Source organism: Hemitrygon akajei, chromosome 6, assembly GCF_048418815.1.
Source record: "Hemitrygon akajei chromosome 6, sHemAka1.3, whole genome shotgun sequence".
NCBI classification, from domain to species: domain Eukaryota; kingdom Metazoa; phylum Chordata; class Chondrichthyes; order Myliobatiformes; family Dasyatidae; genus Hemitrygon; species Hemitrygon akajei.
Genome location: NC_133129.1, coordinates 54,726,755 through 54,746,792, shown reverse-complemented (window position 1 = coordinate 54,746,792; position 20,038 = coordinate 54,726,755). Strand labels below are relative to the sequence as shown.

Genomic DNA, 20,038 nt, shown 5'->3' with positions numbered 1-20,038 from the left:
CTAGTAATGCTTCATGTGCGATCTAATTAATACCTTATAAAGCCTCAGCATTACATCCTTGCTTTTGTATTCTACTTCTCTCAAAATGAATGTTCTTACTACTTAATTGAGTTCCAGAGGCTAATTAAAGTTGTTAATTGAAGATAACTTTTGTTTTCAAATTTATTATTCCACGTGTCTACATTGTATAGGCACTACACAAATGCCTCTGCTGTTGGAATACATTGTGATGCAGAGAGAGATTGTTAACATTCCTTGGCCTCTGCTGCTCCGTCATTTTCTATTCTTACCCCCACGCTCCCCAGCAGGCAAAATATACAAATGCTTGAGAACACCTACGACTAGGATTAAGGGCAGCTTCTATCCACACTTGAAAAGATCTCCTCAACAATATTATTTTAAGGCTTTTTTATGATCTCTCAACCTACCTCATTACAGTTCTTGCACTTTAATTTGTCCATGTGCACTACACTATTTTGTTTGTTTTCTTTTGCATTACCTTGATATATAGACAGTAGGTGCAGGAGTAGGCCATTTGGACCTTTGAGCCAGCACCGCCATTCACTGTGATCATGGCTGATCATCCACAATCAGTACCCCATTCCTGCCTTCTCCCCATATCCCTTGACTCCACTATCATTAAGAGCTCTATCTAACTCTTTCTTGAAAGCATCCAGAGAATAGGCCTCCACTGCCTTCTGAGGCAGAGCATTCCATAGATCCACAACTCTCTGGGTGAAAAAGTTTTTCCTCAACTCTGTTCTAAGTGACCTGCCCCTTATTCTTAAACTGTGACCTCTGGTTCTGGACTCTCCCAACATCGGAAACATGTTTCTTGCCTATAGCTTGGCCAATCCCTTAATAATCTTATATGTTTCAATCAGATCCCCTCTCATCCTTCTAAATTCCAGTGTATACAAGCCCAGACACTCCAATCTTTCAACATATGACAGTCCCGCCGTCGCGGGAATTAACCTCGTGAACCTACGCTGCACTCCCTCAATAGCAAGAATATCCTTCCACAAATTTGGAGACCAAAACTGTACACAATACTCCAGGTGTGGTCTCACCAGGGCCCTGTACAGCTGCAGAAGGACCTCTTTGCTCCTATACTTAACTCCCCTTGTTATGAAGGCCAACATGCCATTAGCTTTCTTCACTGCCTGCTGTACCTGCATGCTTACTTTCAGTGACTGATGAACAAGGACACTTAGATCTCATTGTACTTCCCCTTTTCCTAACTTGACACCATTCAGATAATCTTCCCTCCTGTTCTTGCCACCAAAGTGGATAACCTCACATTTATCCACATTAAACTGCATCTGCCCACTCTCCCAACCTGTCCAAGTCACCCTGCATTCTCATACCACCCTCCTTACATTTCCCACTGCCACCCAGCTTTGTGTCATCAGCAAATTTGCTAATGTTACTTTTAATCCCTTCATCTAAATCATTAATGTATATTGTAAATAACTGCGTTCCCTGCCCGGAGCCTTGCGGTACCCCACTGGTCACTGCCTGCCATTCTGAAAGGGACCCGTTAATCCCTACTTTTTGTTTCCTGTCTGCCAACCAGTTTTCTTTCCATGTCAGTACCCTACCCCCCCCCAATACAATGTGCTCTAATTTTGCCCACTAATCTTCGATGTGGGACCTTATCAAAGGCTTTCTGAAAGTCCAGGTACACAACAACCACTGGCTCTCCCTTGTCCATTTTCATAGTTATATCCTCAAAAAATTCCAGAAGATTAGTCAAGCATGACTTCCCCTTCATAAATCCATGCTGACTTGGACCGATCCTGTTACTGCTATCCAAATGTGCCACTATTTCATCTTTTATAATTGACTCCAGCATCTTACCCACCACTGATGTCAGGCTAACTGGCCTATAATTCCCTGTTTTCTCTCTCCTTCCTTTCTTAAAAAGTGGGATAACATTAGATACCCTCCAATCCACAGGAACTGATCCTGAATCTATAGAACATTGGAAAATGATTACCAATGTGTTCATGATTTCTAGAGCCACCTCCTTAAGTACCCTGGGATGCAGACCATCAGGCCCTGGGGATTTATCAGCCTTCAGTCCCATCAGTCTACCCAACACCATTTTCTGCTTAATGTGAATTTCCTTTAGTTCCTCCATTACCTGAGGTCCTCTAGCCACTATTACATCTGGGAGATTGTTTGTGTCTTCCCTAGTGAAGACAGATCCAAAGTACCCGTTCAACTTGTCTGCCATTTCCTTGTTCCCCATAATAAATTCACCCGTTTCTGTCTTCAAGGGCCCAACTTTGGTCTTAACTAATTTCTTTCCTCTTCACATACCTAAAGAAGCTTCTACTATCCTCCTTAATATTTTTGGCTAGCTTACCTTTGTACCTCCTCTTTTCTGCCCGTATTGCCTTTTTAGTTATCTTCTGTTGCTCAATCTTCTGGCTTCCCGCTCATACTTGCTATGTTATACATCTCTTTTATTTCTATACTGTCCTTGACTTCCCTTGTCAGTCATGGTCACCCCTTACTCCCCTTAGAATCTTTCTTCCTCTTTGGAATGAAATGATCCTGCACCTTCTGTATTATTCCCAGAAATAACTGTCATTGTTGTTCCACTGTCATCCCTGCTAGGATATCTTTCCAGTCAACTTTGGCTAGCTCCTCCCTCATGGCTCCATAGTCCCCTTTCTTCAACCGTAATACTGACACTTCCGATTTTCACTTCTACCTCTCAAATTGTAGATTAAAACTTAACATACTATGGTCTCTACCTCCTAATGGTTCCTTTACCTTGAGTTCCCTTATCAAATCCGGTTCATTACACAACACTAAATCCAGAATTGCCTTCTCCCTGGTAGGCTCCAGTACAAGCTGCGCTAAGAATCCATCTCAGAGGCACTCCACAAACTCCCTTTCTCGGGGTCCAGTACCAACCTGATTTTCTCAGTCTACCTGCATGTTGAAATCCCCCATAACAACCATAGCATTACCTTTGCGACATGCCAATTTTAACTCTTGTCTCAACTGCACGCTATATCCAGGCTACTGTTTGGGAGGGGGGGGGGGGGGACTGTCAATAACTCCCATTAGGGTCTTTTTGCCCTTACAGTTTCCCAGTTGTATCCATACTGACTCCACATCTCCTGATTCTGTGTCACCCCTCGCAAGGGACTGAATTTCATTCCTCACCAACAGAGCCACCCCACCCCCTCTGCCCACCTGTCTGTTCTTTCGATAGGACGTATACCTTTGAATATTCATTTCCCAGCCCTGGTTGTCTTGCAGCCATATCTTTGTTATTCCTACAACATCATACTTGCTAATTTCCAACTAAGCTCATCCACATTATTTCTTGTACTTCGTGCATTCATATATAATACTTTTAATCCATTACTCTCCTCACCTCTCACACCGATCCCTATTGCACTTGGCCATACTCTCTGATCCCTTCCTGAGCTTTCTGCCCCATAAATTCTGTTGTTTTTCTTAACTTTTCTTATTCTCTCTTTCCCTTTAACTCCATCCTTATATTTCCAGTTCGTCTCCTTCCCCCACTTATTAGTTTAAACACATCCGTGTAGCAGTGGCAAACCTGCCTGCCAGAATGCTGGTCCCCCACCTGTTAAGGTGCAACCCGTCCCTTTTGTACAATTCATCCTTACCCCAAAACAAATCCCAGTGGTCTAAGAATCTAAAACCCGCTTGCCGCACCAGCTCCTCAGCCACACATTCAGATCCCCTATCTCCCTGTCCCTGCCCTCAACAGCACGAGGAACTGGAAGCAAACCAGAGATAACCACCCTGGACGTTCTGCTTTTCAGCCTTCTTCCGAGTTCTCTGAAGTCGCACTGCAGAATGTCTTTCCTCTTCTTCCCAACGTCATTTGTGCCGACATGCACTACCACTTCCGGCTGTTCACCTTCATCCTTGAGGATGCCCTGCAATTGGTCCGTGACGTCCTGGATCCTGGCACCAGGGAGGCAACACACCATCCTTAAATCCCGCCTGTTGCCGCAGAAACCCCTTTCTGTACCTCTCACTATGGAGTCCCTACTACCACGGCTCTGCCTGACGTCTGTCTCCTCAGCTTTGCTTCAGCACCAATTTTTGACTCGCAGACCTGTCCGCCTCTCAGACTGGCAGTATCTTCTGTCCTGACAGCTTCCAAGAGGGTGAACCTGTTTTCAAGAGGTACATTCCCCGGGGTCTCCTGTACTCCAAGCATCATCCCTTCCTCATCATCAACCCCCTTCTCCCTTCCGGTATCTTCGGTGTAATGATCTCGCTGTAGGTCCTGTCCAGAAAACTCTCATTTTTCCGGATGAACCTGAGGTCATCCAGTTGCTTCTCCAGTGCACCAACACGGTCCTTCAGGAGCTGAAACCTGGACACACTTTCCACAGTTGTAGCAGCCGGAGGCACCATCAGTGTCCCTGACCTCCCACATCAGGCAAGCATCATACTGAATCAGTCTACCTGTCATCTCTTCACCACCTCTCACCCTCTCCAACTGTGGCGTAGTCTCCTCCCTCAGCCTCCTCGCCGAAGACTCTCGAGCCAAGGACTCGCAATTTTCTCAAGGCACTTCCCTTGACGAGGCTGCTCGCCTAGAGCAAACCTTGTTTATATTGGCTGATAATTTGACTAATTCATTTCACTTGCCGCACCTCTGCTGACCTTGAGGGTGTATACTCTTAGAATAATCTGGATGGCATGCAAACAAAAGTTTTTACGATATCTTGGTATATGTGACAATAATAAACAAATTAACTTGTTTATCAAGCTTGTGATCCTTTGAGATCAAGCACAAGGGTACATATGGAGTTGTTGAAGAAGCCATACTGAGTTGCTGGAATGCCCTTTGTAGATGGGCTCAATGCAGCTGGATATCCTATTGATAGTGTGAGGGGCAATGTATAAATTGGTCAATTTGTTTATTATTGTCAGATGTACTGAAGTGCAATGAAAAGGTTTGTTTTGGATGGCATCCATACACATCATTTCATCACTTCCGTATCTTCCGCATCTACTGTTACAATCAGCATTCACTGTTCTTCATACCTTCATCCCAAGAAGGTGATGGCGGATAATTCAGTTGTAACACAATTGATTGTTACGAGGAAGTGATAAGACTTCAGAAATGATTATTGCCTAGCACTTCGTATGACAGGAATATTATTTTAAGGTTTATTTTTGTTTTTATTTAGATTACAGCATAGTAGCAGGCCTTTCTGGGACAATAAGCCTGTATCGCCCAGTTACACCCATGTGACCAAGTATCCTACGATGCTGTGTGTCTTGGGAATGTGGGAGGACATTGGAGCACCTGGATGAAACCCACGTGGTCATGGGGAGTATGTCGAAGCTCCTTACAGACAGCAGCAGAATTGAACCTGGGTCATTGGTGTTGTAATAGTGCTACTCTAACCACTACTCTACCTTGCCACCCCCTTTATATGTCATTCATTCCTGAGTATTGTCCACATTTTGCTGAATGAAGCAGTAGATTGTTTCAGTGTTGGAGAGAACTCAACCGGAATTGATTGCCATACCATCATCAGCAAATAATGTCCTCTAGCATTTCATTGGTAAAGCAGGTCAGGTCAGGTCTGAGATGCTTCTTTAAAACATTGGAATGAGGCAAAATTAACCTTTAGGTTAATATTTAGTAATTTGGAGACTTCCAACTTTAGTATCGAAGTTGTGACTCCATCAGGTTCCCTCACCGTCCTGTTGCAATAAATTCTGTACTTCAGTCATGTGTCTGTCCCCTGCTCTTTGCAACTCTGTCATCTCATACCTTTCACTCATAATTGCTGGAGACTTCCCACCTTTCAAGTTGAATCTTGTTCTTTTCCACCCTTTCATTCCTGTAATCCAGACTCTACTGTTTATTTTTTCCTCCACATTAATTCCCCACATCTTTTCAAGCTGCATTATTGCCAAACTGGTTAAACTCTCTGTGACTGCACGTTACCATCTCTTTCTGTATGTCTCCATCCATTTCCCCTGCTCATCTTCACCTCTTGCTGCTCAGTTCCTTTATTCCGCAATCGGAAACTGCCGATTCACGTCTTCTGTCCCGCCTCCTGGAACCCACCGTAACTTACTCTGTTCTACTCTGCCTTTAAGAGTCCCCCCCCCAGGATCTTAACCCTTGAATAATTCTTGGGTGGCAGAGTATCTAACAGAGCTACCTTCAGCACCAAAGAGCCAAGTTAATTCCTCACCTCAGGTGCTGTCTGTGCAGAGTTTGCATGTTCTCCCTGTCACCATGTGAGTTTCCTCTGGGTGGGTGCTGTGGTTTCCTTCCACGTGCCAAAGATATGTAAGTCATTTGGTTAATTAACCACTCCAAATTGCCCCTGCAAATGTGTGGTAGAATCTGGGGAAGGGGGGGTTTGATGGAATTTTAGGGGGAATAAACAATGTAGGATTAGTGTGTAAAGTGGTTGGCAAAGATGCGGTACAGAATTGGCCCTTTCAGCCGTCTGAGCCACGTTGCCCAGCAACCCCCAGCTTCTCCCTAGCCTAACATTGCACGTTAGTAACCTACTAATTTGTATGCCTTTGTACAATGGGAGGAAACCCACACAGCCCATGGGGGGGATGCACAAACTCCTTCCAGAGGACGCTGGAATTGAACTCTGACACCCTGAGCTGTAATAGGGCCACACTAACCACTATGCTACCATGGTGTAACAGTTGTGTGTTAAGTACCTATCACATGCTCTACAGGATTTTGCAAGTTGTAGCAGTGCTTAGGTTTAGCAGTTGCTTTATAAATGAAGCTGGAAGTAAAATCTGAGGGTAGCAAGGCCTTATGCTGTGTATATTGTGTTTTGATGTGCTTCTTGACAAGGAATCTGTTTCCAGTTACATAGGAGTAATGACGGAATTGAAATTGCCCCGTGAAATGGACTTCAGCAGGAAGGATATCAGTGGAGTACTGTTTCAGTACCCAGACACGGAGGGAGGAGTAGAAGACTTCTCTGAACTTGTTGACCTTGCACACCAAAATGGGGTGAGTAGTAGATGCTTGAATTGTGTTGGGGATTGGTGACTGCAAGTACCTGGTAAGTGCTGGGTTTAGAAGGTCTACCTGTTGGAATGCTAGCCACATTTATTTGGCTTAAATTGACAATTTTACATGCTGGAGAATCTGAGGCGATCTCCCAAGGTCACTAAGTGTTCATATGTTAAGGGATATGGGGTTAGTCTGAGATAAGCAATTATTCATGATTAGAGCAGGCCAACTCTGATGAAAAAGATCTATACTCTGAAGTATTAACTGTTTTTCTGTCTTCAGTTTCTGCCTGGCCCACTGAGTGTTCAGAACCCCTTCTGTTTCTATTTCAGACTTAGTCCATGAGCCAGGACCCCAAATTTGGGCCACTGGTACCATCGGGGGGGGGGGGGGGGAATAATTCTTATAATGATTTTTAGCAAGGTATATACCCCTAGTGCTAGAAAATATGTGATAACATTGCAGCAGTGGTAGCTTTCTGTGCTGAACCAGAGATGAGTCACCATTGAGGACCAAGAACTGGAAGTATATGTAGCAGGTGCACATTTAGGCCCACAGCCTCTCCTAACCAGGGAACACTGTGTCCAGGAAACCAAGGAAGCTGCTTTTCTTGCCTGCAAGAAGAACCTGGTGTGGACATTTGCAAGGCAAACAGATCCAGAGAATCAGACAATCCCAAGCTGGACTGGTTTTAATATCAGCACCAGGAACCAATCTCACAAGATATTGTTGGGTATCTGCCAACCATCAATTCACCAGTCACAGAGTTGACCACAGTATTTGAAATCCTGAACCAATCAGGAAGGAACTTCATCTAGAAACAACTGTGGTAGTCAAGGATCAAGCACTGTGTGCAAAAGCCACTGAAATTGCCTGGAAGCACGAAGAGCACTTCTCCAACATTCTTCTCAGGATGGGGATATTCCATACCATATGTAATGCCTCAGCCATCTTAGGAAAGCGATTTCGGGATGCTGGTCTAAAGAACATATGCATAGAGGCTGGAATTGTCGCAGAGGGGTCCATCAATGGAGTCCTTGATGGTAAACACTACAATCGTGTTGTCAGGGCTCACAAGTACATTTATGAAGCACTGATGAGACTCACATGGGCAGAGTTCACACTGTGGGTTGAGGACAGTATTCCAGAGAGGAGTGGGATGATCAAATCATTCTTAGACCATGTGAACGACATGGCCAGTGACTTGAACCAACAGAAGTTGAACAATCTGCTGCAAAGTCCACTCTTAGCTGAGCTGATAACCCTGTGGACAGACTTTCTGGAACACCTCCATCACAACAATGGAGTGCTGTCCGCATTCTGGATATCATACATTGACATGGTAGAGAACGTAGTATTTAGGCTTCTGCGCGCCTCTCATGAGGGGGACTGGGAGTTGCGCCTCCATGCTATAAGAACCATGATCCCATGGTGCTTTGCCTATGATAAGATGAATTATGCCAGGTACCTGTCCCCTTACTTTGCTCAGGTGATGAACCTCCCAGAGAGGAATCCTTTCGTGTATGAGGCCTTCAAGACAGGCCAATTCTCAGTGCATCTGTCAAGTAACAACCCCTTTGGGCAGATCCCTGTGGACCAGTCTATTGAAGCCACAGTGAACAAAGACACATAGACTCCTGGAGGCACATCATGGTTCAGCCTGAATGCTGGAACTATCAAGCATTACTACATAACAGCTGAGCACCACAGTGCATTGCTGGGACGGTTAAGGGAGATGGTGCAAGCCAACAAATCAGAGCTTTGTCAAGAGGAGCTACAGCGACCAAGAATCCAGAAAGATGAGGAAGCAGTTTCAGCAGTGGTTAGCCTCCTACCTGAATGGATCAACCCATTTGCAGAGAAGCTGGACCTCAATAGCATCTCTACGGCAAAGGCAGCCCCAAAGGCCATTGCCTCCGACCTGATGAAGGCATATGAGATCGGTGAGCAATGCTATGCAACCTTCAAGGATGAGAGACTCGAGGAAGACCCGCCAGCAAAGAAATTCCATGACCCATTGAAAACCAACAAGCTGAAAACATTCAGTGATATGTGTAAGAAGAGAGAGGTGAAATCAAGTGGGAGGGTGATCATCTTGAAAGCAGACAGGTCTTTGTTTGAACGCATCATAGTGATGGCACAAGGGTGCAGTCTACGTGTAGAGGATATCCTTTCTCATCCCCTTGGACCATTGCCCTGGGCCCTGTCCACACCAGAAGGATTGCTGAGAAAGACAAATAAAGCTACTTTAGCCACAACCTTGCAGAAAAATGTAGCAGTAGAAGAGCAACTCCCAAGAAATTCTGTTACAATGGTTGATGGAATGAACTTGATCCAGAGAGTGAAAGGTGATCAAGTTACTTTCAGAGATGTTGCCACAACATTTCTGGGTATGGCTCTGAGGGAAGGCAGAGTGGCAGAATAGATGTTGTGTTCGACGCATACAAGGAGAACTCTATCAAGAATAGTGAAAGATCTCTACGGGGTGAGGAGACTGGTCATGAGTTGCAAGGTATCACAGGCACACAGGTGGTGAGGCAGTGGACGAGCTTCCTGACCAAAGTCAGTAACAAAAATAGTCTCGTTAGCTTCATAGTCCATGAATGGAGGAAGGCAGAGTACAGAGCAAAGCCACAGGAGAAGATTCTGTATGCAACTGTGAATGACAAATGCTACAGAATCACATCTCAAGACAGTGAAGAGGTGTCAGCTCTTCAGTGTCAACAAGATGCAGATGACCGCCTATTTCTCCATGCTGCCCATGCCACACGAGAGGGATACCAATCTGTAGTGATCTGCTCAGAAGAAACAGATGTCTTTATCATGTCTTTAGCATTTTGTGACAAGATTGAGGCCCCATTGTTCCAGAAGTATGGCACGAGAACCTGTACAAGCTTGTAGACATCAGGAAGGTTGCTGCCACTGTTGGCATAGAGGCTTGTAAGGCTCTTATCCGGTTACATGCATATACAGGATGTGAACCTGTAAGCGCTTTTGCAGGCAAAGGGAAGACAAGTGTCCTATAACTTATGACCAGCAACAGGGAAACTCAGGACACATTCTTAGAGTTGGGTCAGGAATGGGACCTCTCCCCAGAACTGATAGACAATCTGGAGGCATTTACATGTCTCCTGTATGCCCCAAAAGCATCGACCACCAAGGTCAATGAGCTCAGGTATCGCCTTTTCTGTGCCAAAAAAGGTGAAATTGAAAGTCATCAACTCCCGCCATGCAAGGACTGCTTAACAAAATATGCACAGCAAGCCAACTACCAGGCTGGTATATAGACAAGATGTTTAGAGAAGGACCCACAAGTGCCAAGCCCTGGTGGCAGAGGATGGAAGATGGAGAGAGAAGAGGAAGCTGAACAGTTGGTTGTGCACTGGATGGAAGGCCAGCCAGTACCTGATGCCGTCTTGGATCTACTGGCCCTGGCCTGTAACTGTCCAAAAAAGGTTCACTCCCAATATGTATGTGTGTTGCAAATGGCTGCAGGTGTACTGACATGAGTAGACTGGCAGACTGAGAACCAGGCATCCACCTCAGAGTGTGGAAAGGTTAGATGAAGATGTGGGAGAGTTGGAAAATTATTATGATGATTATTATTAGGTTATGAAAGTATGGAAAGCAGTCTTTGATTAAATATTCATTTTACAACCAAATGAGGCCTAGGTTATGGCTGTGTGGAACCCCACACTTAAATTATTGTACTGTAATTCTATGTGCTATGACAAAAGCTTAAGATTGTTTTGATTTGATACAACAATATGGAAAACATCATGGCATTGATAAAACTCCAGAAATCTCTCCAAATGTGGTTTTTTGGGGGGTAGGTAACATTTTCTGCTGTATTGATGTTAATATGGAATATATACAAAAAATGATTACTTATTTGAATTCCTAAATAAATTCTCTACAAATCCATGTGATTATGTGTCCTAGGGTTATTTTATTGACTTTTCCAAAATAAACAACAGACAAATATTTTTCTAAAAATGAAATGATTCACTCTACTGAAATTGGGCACCGAACTGCGAATGCCACCAGTGACATAGTTCTCAATGTAGAATTTTATAGCAACATTTGATGAAAAGTGCTTGAACTCAGCTGTCATTGTGACAAGTTTCAATTTTGAGAGATCACTGATGACAAAATACCAGTAGGTTGAATATATATGTTGTACTTTATATTGGCCACTTTTCAGAAATGCTTATTTTAGGGTAGTGTTATAAAATTCATGAGAGCGCACACAAAGCTACCACTGGTACAATGCTATCACACATTTTCGAACTCTGGAGATGTATACCTTGCCAAAAATCATTGTGAGCATTATTCCCCTCAGATGGTGCAGACCAACCCTACTGGCTCACTGACTAACTTGTGATAGTTTAATGGTTTGTTTACTACTAATACTTGTACCTGTAATTAGAGCATTCATGTGCCACCTAGAAACAATATTTCAACATTTCATTTTATGAAATGGGCTGGGTGTGTGAGAACTGGGACTCAAGTGAGGAAAGTAAATATCTTCTGACTGTCTTGTCAGTCTGTCTTTCTCTGTCATCTCTATCAGTGTATCTCTCTCCTGTGTGTGTGCGCCTCTCACTCTCACCCGTCGTCTCACTTTTCCTACTTCTTCTTTTGCTGCAGCTGCTACAGTTCAACTTCCCTAATATTGATTGGCACTTCCTAGTGCAAAAGGGTTAAATGGGGTGGGATTTGTTAGGTGAGTCCAGGATGGATTCCTGATTTAGTATGTAGACAGGCTGACTGGAGGAGAGGCCATTCTGGATTTGGTACTAGGCAGTGAACCAGGACAGGTGTCAGATCTCAGTGGGAGAGCGTTTTGGAGACAAAGCCAAAACTCCCTTGGAGAAGGAGAAGAGCAGGCATAATGAGAAAGTTAGTAACTGTGGGAGGGGGGTACATGATACTTTTCGGCAGGAACTTCAGAGCACAAGTTGGGACAGATGTACTCGGGAAATGCATGACAGAAATGTGGAGGTTGGTTAGGGAACACTCTGGATAGGTTTGTCCCACTGAGGCAGGGAAAGGATAGTAGGGTGACAGGGAGGTGGAAGATCTTGTTCGGAAGAAAGGAGCTTACTCAAGGTTTAGGATATGGGGATAAGACTGGGCTCTGAAGAGTTGCAAGTTTGCCAGGAAGAAGTTGAAGAATGGACTTAGGAGAGCAAGAAGGGGCATAAGAAAGCCTTGGTGAGTAGAATTAGGGAAAACCCCCAAGGCATTTCTACACGTGTGAAGAATAGGAGGCTGGCCCGAGTGATGAGAGATGGTGGGTGAAACGTGCTTGGTGTCAGAGAAAACGGGAGGTCCTCAATGAATACTTTGCTTCAGTATTCCCCAGTGAGCCCCCCACCCCACCCCCCAGACCAGACACCCAGGTTATTGCAGGAAGCAAAGGAAGAGGTTGCTGTGCCTTTAGTGATCACCTTTACATCCCAACTGGCCGCAAGAGTTGTACCATATGACTGGAGTGTGGCAAATGTTCAAGAAAGGGTGTAGAGATACCCCAGCATTTTATAGACCAGTGAAGCTTACGTCAGTGGTGGACAGATTATTGGAGAAGATTTTTAGAGACAGGAACAGTAGGGATGGGGAATGTGGAGAAAACATTTGCCTGGAGTTGGAGGAGATGGGGGAGGTCCTTAATGAATATTATGCTTCAGTATTCACCAGTGAGAGGGACCTTGATGTTTGTGATTACAGTGTAAAATAGGCTGATATGCTGGAACATGTTGATGTTAAGAAAGAGGATATGCTGGAACTTTTGAGAACCATTAAATTGGAGAAGTCCCTGGGGCCAGCATATTTCAAACCTAAATGCAAGGAGATCAAATCAGAAAAAGATTTACCAACATATTTTACCTTCATTAATAAATCTTACATTCACCAAAAATGGTTCTTCTTTCTGCAATGTGTTTCAGTCCATTAGAGCCATGATAATTAGAGCATTTTCACCAGAAGTATTAAGCAAACACTGTAAACTTGAAATTAAAGCAGACCCATCGCAAATGCTACAGATAAAGCTGGTCACCTACAACTATTCAAAGGCTGAATGATACCCACAGCTGGTGGTTATCCATCACCAGGGTTATGTGTATTTCCATAATTTGAGACTGGGAAATGTGCATTTAGAGCATCAGTTGAATATTGTGGCCTGCTAATATACAAAATAAAATGATCACAATCTATCTGCCCTTTCTGAAATTCTAATAGAAGTCACAAGTTTCATACTTTGGCATCGGTACCATCACTGGCTAGTTTTTGGTTTGCTAAGAGTTTGCAATGCATAGCAAGGCAGGGTCGCCTCTCAACAGCCAGCTGATGTCAGCCATTTCTTGGGCAAAGTGGTATGCAAGTGATTTTTCACATGGAGATGTAATTTGTTTGGAAGCAGCAGAAAAAGTGCTCAGAGCCTAGCCACACATTCAAAAATGTTGTCACTAAGCTATCAGTCTGCACTTGGTCTGGTAACATTTGAAACTCTCAGAGAATGGATATATTTGGAGTTTGAAACTGAATCAGGTTGATTTTCCTCCCCACTTTCTTTTTCATTAATGTATGGCTGTTTAAAAAAATTAGATATTTATATCAAATAAATATTTTTTAGGCCTTGGCGTGTTGTGCTACTGATCTCTTGGCACTGTGTGTACTGAGACCACCTGGAGAATTTGCGGTAGACATTGTCCTCGGCAGCTCCCAGAGATTTGGCGTGCCGCTTTCCTACGGTGGCCCTCACGCAGCTTTCTTCGCTGTGAAAGAAAACCTTGTGAGGCTGATGCCCGGGAGAATGGTTGGTGTTACCAGGTACGAATACGCTTGTCAGTGATACACGATATCGGGCATGTGACAAGTACTTGTCAGTATTTTCAAACCCTCTTTAATTTTCACAGGAAACTTAGAAAAAAAACAAAATTATCAAGGGATCCCTTTTGGAACGTGTGATTTTGGAGGAAATTTAAATGAGTAGGGATGCTTGCAACTATTTGAGGTTATGAAAAAAGAAGAACTAGAGGTGGCAGGCATTAAAAAGGGGTGAATCATTGGTTTCAGAAAAACTGGGATTGGCTGGTGGGGGTTGGAAGGAGCAGAGAGAATATGAGAGATGCATCAAGCATTATTGGTACAGCAGGTCTGTTGTACGATAATGAAGATTTGTTAACACATTGTTTGACTTCTTGTTTTCCCCTGTCATCTCTTTGTTTCCTGTCTCAGCTCTTCTCCAATCTCCCTTTATTTCCATCTGCTACATCCTTCCCACTCTCTACCCCCACTACACACTACCCTCCACCCCTCCCCCCACCCAAATGACATTTGAGTGGTTTAGTACCCTCTTAATTTTGAAAACTCATCCTCTTTCTTGACCCACCTGAGTCCGTAAAATCTCAATGATTAAGAAGGTAAAATTGCTGAAGGCAGCATTCAGTACAGTCCTTTTCGCTTTATCCCACAGTTGGAGATGCATAACGTGTTTGGGCTAAATGGCATGGATTAAAACAGGACTAAATAGAATTAATAATGGGGTGGCATGGTATGGTAGCCGAGTGGTTAGCATGACGGTTTACAGTGCCAGAGACCCAGGTTCAATCCCCACCGCTGCCTGTATGTTCTCCACGTGACCGCTGGCTTTCTTCTGGGTGCTCCAGTTTCCCTCCACAGTCCAAAAATGTGCCAGTTGGCAGGTTAATTGGTCATTGTAACTTGTCCTGTGATTAGGCTAGGGTTCATTTGGGAGTTTCCTAGGGAGGACGACTCGAAGGGCCAGAAGGGCCTACTCCGCGCTTTATCCCAACAAACAAGTAAATAACATTTTAAAAGTGGTAATGTAGCTAATATATCAGTTTAAAAATTCTCACTGTATGAAAACAGTAAACATTGCATTAAATTTATAACACTATAAGTGTTAAAGAATTTTTTTTCTACCTTGCGTGGCTTAAAAAGTTTTCGAGCATGGAACAGTGGAGGACCTACAGATTCTTCAGCCCAAGTGTTGTGGCAGCCTAGATAACCTAGTCCACGATCAACCTAACCCTTCCCTCCTACACTGCCCATAACCTTCCACTTTCCTTACAACCATGCTCTGACCTAAGAGTCTTTAAATGCCCCTATTGTATAAGCCTGTACTGCCACCCTGGCCAGTGCGTTCCAGGCATCAACTACTCTCTGTGGAAAAAAATGTATCTCTGCTATCTAAACTTTCTGTCATTCACCTTAAATGGATGTCCTCTGGCACTGGCCACTGTCACCCTGGGGAGAAAAGATGCTGGCTGTCCACTCTATCAAGGCCTCTCATAGTCTTATACGCATCTATCAAGACACCTCTCATCCTCTGTCACACCAGAGAACAAAGCCCTAGCTTACTCAACCTTTCCTCATAAGCATTGTTCTCTAATCCTGTTTAGCATTCTGGTAAATCTCCTCTGCACCCTCTCTGAAGTGTCCACATCCTTACTATAATGAGGTGATCAGAACTGAACACAATACACAAGTGTGGTCTAACCAGAGTTGTATAGAGCTGCAACCTTACCTCATGCTTCTTGAACTCAGTACCCTTTCTGATAAAGGCCAGTACACCACATGTCTTCTTAACCACCCAATCTACCTGTGGGATAACTTTAAGGGATCTATGGATGGTGACCATAAAATTCCTCCTCGTTGCTCAGAACGCTGCCGTTAACCCTGTACGCTGCCTTCAAGTTTGACTTTCCAGTGTGTATCACTTTTATGCTTTTCCAGATTGAACTTCATCTGCCACTTCTCCGCCCAACTCTGGATCCCATCTGTATCCTTCACCAACTTTTTGCACTATTCATGACACTTTAATCCTTTGTGATATCTGCAAACTTACTAGTCCATTCTTGCACTTCCTCACCCAAGTCATTTATAAAGGTTACATGGAGCAGTGTTTCCAGAATAGATATCTGTAGAGTACCACAGGTCACTAACCTCCAGGCAAAATACACGAATAGCATCCTTTGCCTTCTGTGAGCAAGCCAGTTCTGAGTCCACACAGCCAAGTGTCCCTGGATCCCATGTCTCCTGACTTACTGAATGAGCCTACTTGTCAAACACCTTACCAAAATCCATATACACCACATCCACTTCTTTTATCTTCATAAATACAAGAGATTCTGCAGATGCTGGAAATCCAGAGTAACACAGACAAAATACTGGAGAAACTCAGCAGGTCAGGCAGTATCCGTGGAAATGAATAAACAATTGACATTTCAGGCTGAGCCCCTTCATAAATCTGTCACTTCTCAAAGAATTAATTTAGGCTTGTAAATCAGGACCTGCCCCTCACAAAGCTATGCTGACTATTTCTGATAAGACTGCCCCTTCTCTAGGGTATGCTCATGTACCCTATCCCTAGGAATCCACTCCAATAGTTTGCTCATGCTGACGTAAGACTCAAGGGTCTATAATTCCCAGGATTGTCCCTGCCACCTCTCTTGAACAACATTTGCCATCCTCCTCCTCAGGTAACTTCTGCGGCAATGGGGGGGGGGGGGGGTGCGGGCACAAAGATCATCATCAACACACCTTCAGTCTCTTCCCTCAGTTCCTGTAGTAACCTGGGATATATCCAGTCTGGCCCTGGTGACTTGTCTATTCTAATGTTTTTCAGAAGCTCCAAAACTCTCCCTTTCTTAACCTGAACATACTTTGGCATATTAGTCTGTTCTACACAGACCTCACATTTGCCAAGTCTCTCTCCTTGATAAACACTGAGGCAAAGTGTCCATTAAGGACCTCCCATAACCTTTTCCACCTCTAGGCACCTTTTCCTCTTTACCACTGAGTGGTCTTACCCTCACTCTAGTCATCCTGTTCTTCACAGTATGTGGAGAATACCTTGGGGTTTTCATTAACCCTACCTAACAAGATCTTCTCATGTTCACTTCTGTCTCACCTTTAGCTCCTTCCTGGTTACTTTATAATTGTCAAGAGCCTGGCCTGAGATCTGCTTCCTAAATTTTACATCGCTTCCTTTTTCCTCTTAATTAAATACTGTCTGCCTCTCTTGGTTTCCTTTCCCTGTCTCAGTGGGACAAACCTATCCAGAGCCCCATGCAAGTGCTCCCTAACAAAATTCCATTATTTCTGTCACACGTTTCTCTGAGAACATCTGTTCCCAGTTTACTTTCCAAAGCTCCTGCCTAATAGCTTTGTAATTAGCTCTCCCACAATTAAATGCAATTAGATATTGTAATGAAAGATGCAGAGATGACAGAGGAACTGAATGCTTATTTTGCATCAGTCTTCACAGTGGAAGACGTCTGCAGTATACTGGACATTCAAGAGTGTCAGGGAAGTGAGGTTTGTGCAGTGAAAATTACGACTGAGAAGCTGCTCAGAAAGCTTAATGGCCTGAGGTTGGATAAATCTCCTGAGGTTGGACTTATCTGATGGAATGCACCATCGGGTTCTGAAGGAAGTAGCTGGAGAGGTTGCGGAGGTGTTACTGATGATCTTTCAAGAATCGATAGATTCTGGCATAGTACCGGATGACTGGAAAACTGTTTATGTTACTCTGCTATTTAAGAAGGTTGGGAGACAGCAGAAAGGAAACTATAGACCTGTTAGCCTGACATCAGTGGTTGGGAAGTTGTTGGAATTGATTGTTAGGGATGAGATTATGGAGTACCTGGAGGTGCATGACAAGATAGGCCAAAGCCAACATAGTTTCCTGAAAGGAAGATCCTGCCTGACAAACCTGCTGCAATTCTTTGAGGAAATTACAAGCAGGGTAGACAAAGGAGATGCAGCAGACGTGGTATACTTGGATTTTCAGAAGGCCTTTGACAAGGTGCCGCACATGAGGCTGCTTAGCAAGATAAGAGCCCATGGAATTACAGGGAAGTTACTAGCGTGGGTCGAGCATTAGCTGGTTGGCAGAAACTAGAGAGTGGGAATAAAGGGATCCAATTCTGGCTGGCTGCCGGTTACCAGTGGAATTCCACAGGGGTTGGTGTTGGGACCGCTGCTTTTTACGATGTATGTCAACGATTTGGACCTTTCCTAAATCTGCTTACTAACCTGCTCCTTGGTGTCCCAGTGGCTATGAAGAGGCCTATGGAATGATTGTTTCTTTCCGATTCTGACTTCCACCCACACAGACTCAGTGAACAATTCTTTCACAACATCATTTTTTTCTGCAGCTACGATACTATCACTGTTCAGCAATGTCACTCCCCCACCTCTTTTGCCTTCCTCCCTGTCCCTTTTGAAATATCTCAACCCTGGAATATCCAACAACCATTCCTGCCTTTATGATAGCCAGGTCTCTGTACTTGTCACAATGTCATAGTTCCAAGGACTGACACGTGCTTTAAGTTCATCACCCTTATTCCTTAAAGTAGACATATTTCAAGCAGTTCAACCAACTGATTGCAGTTATGTCCTGTCTACTACCTATTTTTTCTCAGTGTCTACATACTGCATCTAGCTTTATATCAACTGCCCCAGCCATTGACCTGTCACTCTGGAACTATTCATCACCAAACTAGTTTATACCCACCCCAAAAGCTCTAGTTGCAAGGACATTGGGCTTCCTTGTGGTCAAGTCATACCTTCCCTAGAAGAGATCCCAGTGATCCACAAATTTTAAATCCTGTTTCTACACCAACTCTTCATCCACACATTTGTCTGCTGTATCTTCCCATACTTGCCTGCACTGTCCAGAGATTACTGCTCTTGAGGTCCTGCTTCCTTCCGAACTCCCTATCTTCACTCTTCAGAGCCAAAGTAAATTTTTATTATCAAATTACATATAGGTCACCATATACAATCCTGAAATGTATTTTCTCGTGGGCATACTCAACAGATCTATAGAAGAATAGCAATAACAGGATCAGTGAAAGATCAACCATATTGCAGAAGACAACAGTGCAAATGCAAATATAAATAAATAACAAGAACATGAGATGAACAGTCCTTGAAAATGAGACCATTGGCTGTAGGCACATTTCAATGATAGGCAAATGAAGTTGAGTGTTCAAGAACATGATGATTGAGGTGTAGTAACTGTTCTTGAACCTGGTGGTGCGAGTCCTGATGGTCTTGTATCTTCTACATGATTGAACATAGAACAAAGAAAATCTACAATATATTACAGGCCCTTTGGCCCACAATGTTGTGCCGACCATGTAACCTTCTCTAGAGACAGGCTAGAATTTCCCTACTGCATAGCTCTCTATTTTTCTAAGCTTCATGTACCTATCTAAGCGTCTCTTAAAAGACCCTATTGTATCCGCCTCAGTGCATTCCATGCACCCACCACTCTGTGTGAAACTTGCTCCTGATGTCCCCTCTGTTCCTACTTCCAAGCACCTCATGTTAGCCATTTCAGCCCTGGGAACCAACCCTCCAGCCATCCACATAATCAGTGCCTCTCGTCTCATCATCTTATAGGATTTTTCGGGGTTAAAACATTTTCTTTTATCCCTTTGGAGTTTGAAAGGAACAATGTTGATTTCAATATCAATAAAGTATTTTTGCAATTGTTGTATTTAACTGTTTTTATTGTACAGGGATGCTGCAGGAAAGGAGGTATACCGGCTGGCACTGCAGACAAGGGAGCAGCACATCAGGAGAGATAAAGCCACTAGCAACATTTGCACAGCTCAGGTAAAACTGACTGACGGCATTCAAATAAGATTTGCAAAGGCTTGTGTTCAAATGTACAGGTACAATGCAAGCCTTTTTTTTTCTAAGTATTTTATGAGGTTGTTATAATTGAATTAAAAGGAAGTAACATTGGTTGCATTGTTAAAGAAATCATTTTGTTTATCAATCTTTGCATTCCATCTTGCATTCAGTTATTGAAGTCTGTCTGGTGTCATTAGTCCCATGATGTTTGGCCATATTTGTAGTGCAGAGTTGTAGCTATCTTTATGTAGCTTGTAAATTAATTAAGTCGATTTGTTGCAATGAAGTTGACATTCAGTAGAATTGTGCCCCTGGGTTGAGAGGAAAACACTATTCACTGGA

At 43.7% G+C, this 20,038-nt stretch overlaps 1 protein-coding gene across 2 annotated transcripts in view; it reads left to right on the top strand.

Moving 5' to 3' along the window:
- gldc (glycine dehydrogenase (decarboxylating)) overlaps positions 1-20,038 on the top strand; it is a 200,409-nt gene that overhangs the window by 114,910 nt on the left and 65,461 nt on the right. For both annotated transcript variants that reach the window (XM_073048372.1, XM_073048373.1), the window contains 3 exons: positions 6,871-7,018; positions 13,656-13,852; positions 19,579-19,675. In XM_073048372.1, coding sequence (XP_072904473.1) covers positions 6,871-7,018; positions 13,656-13,852; positions 19,579-19,675 — 442 coding nt within the window. The remainder of the gene's footprint in view (positions 1-6,870; positions 7,019-13,655; positions 13,853-19,578; positions 19,676-20,038) is intronic.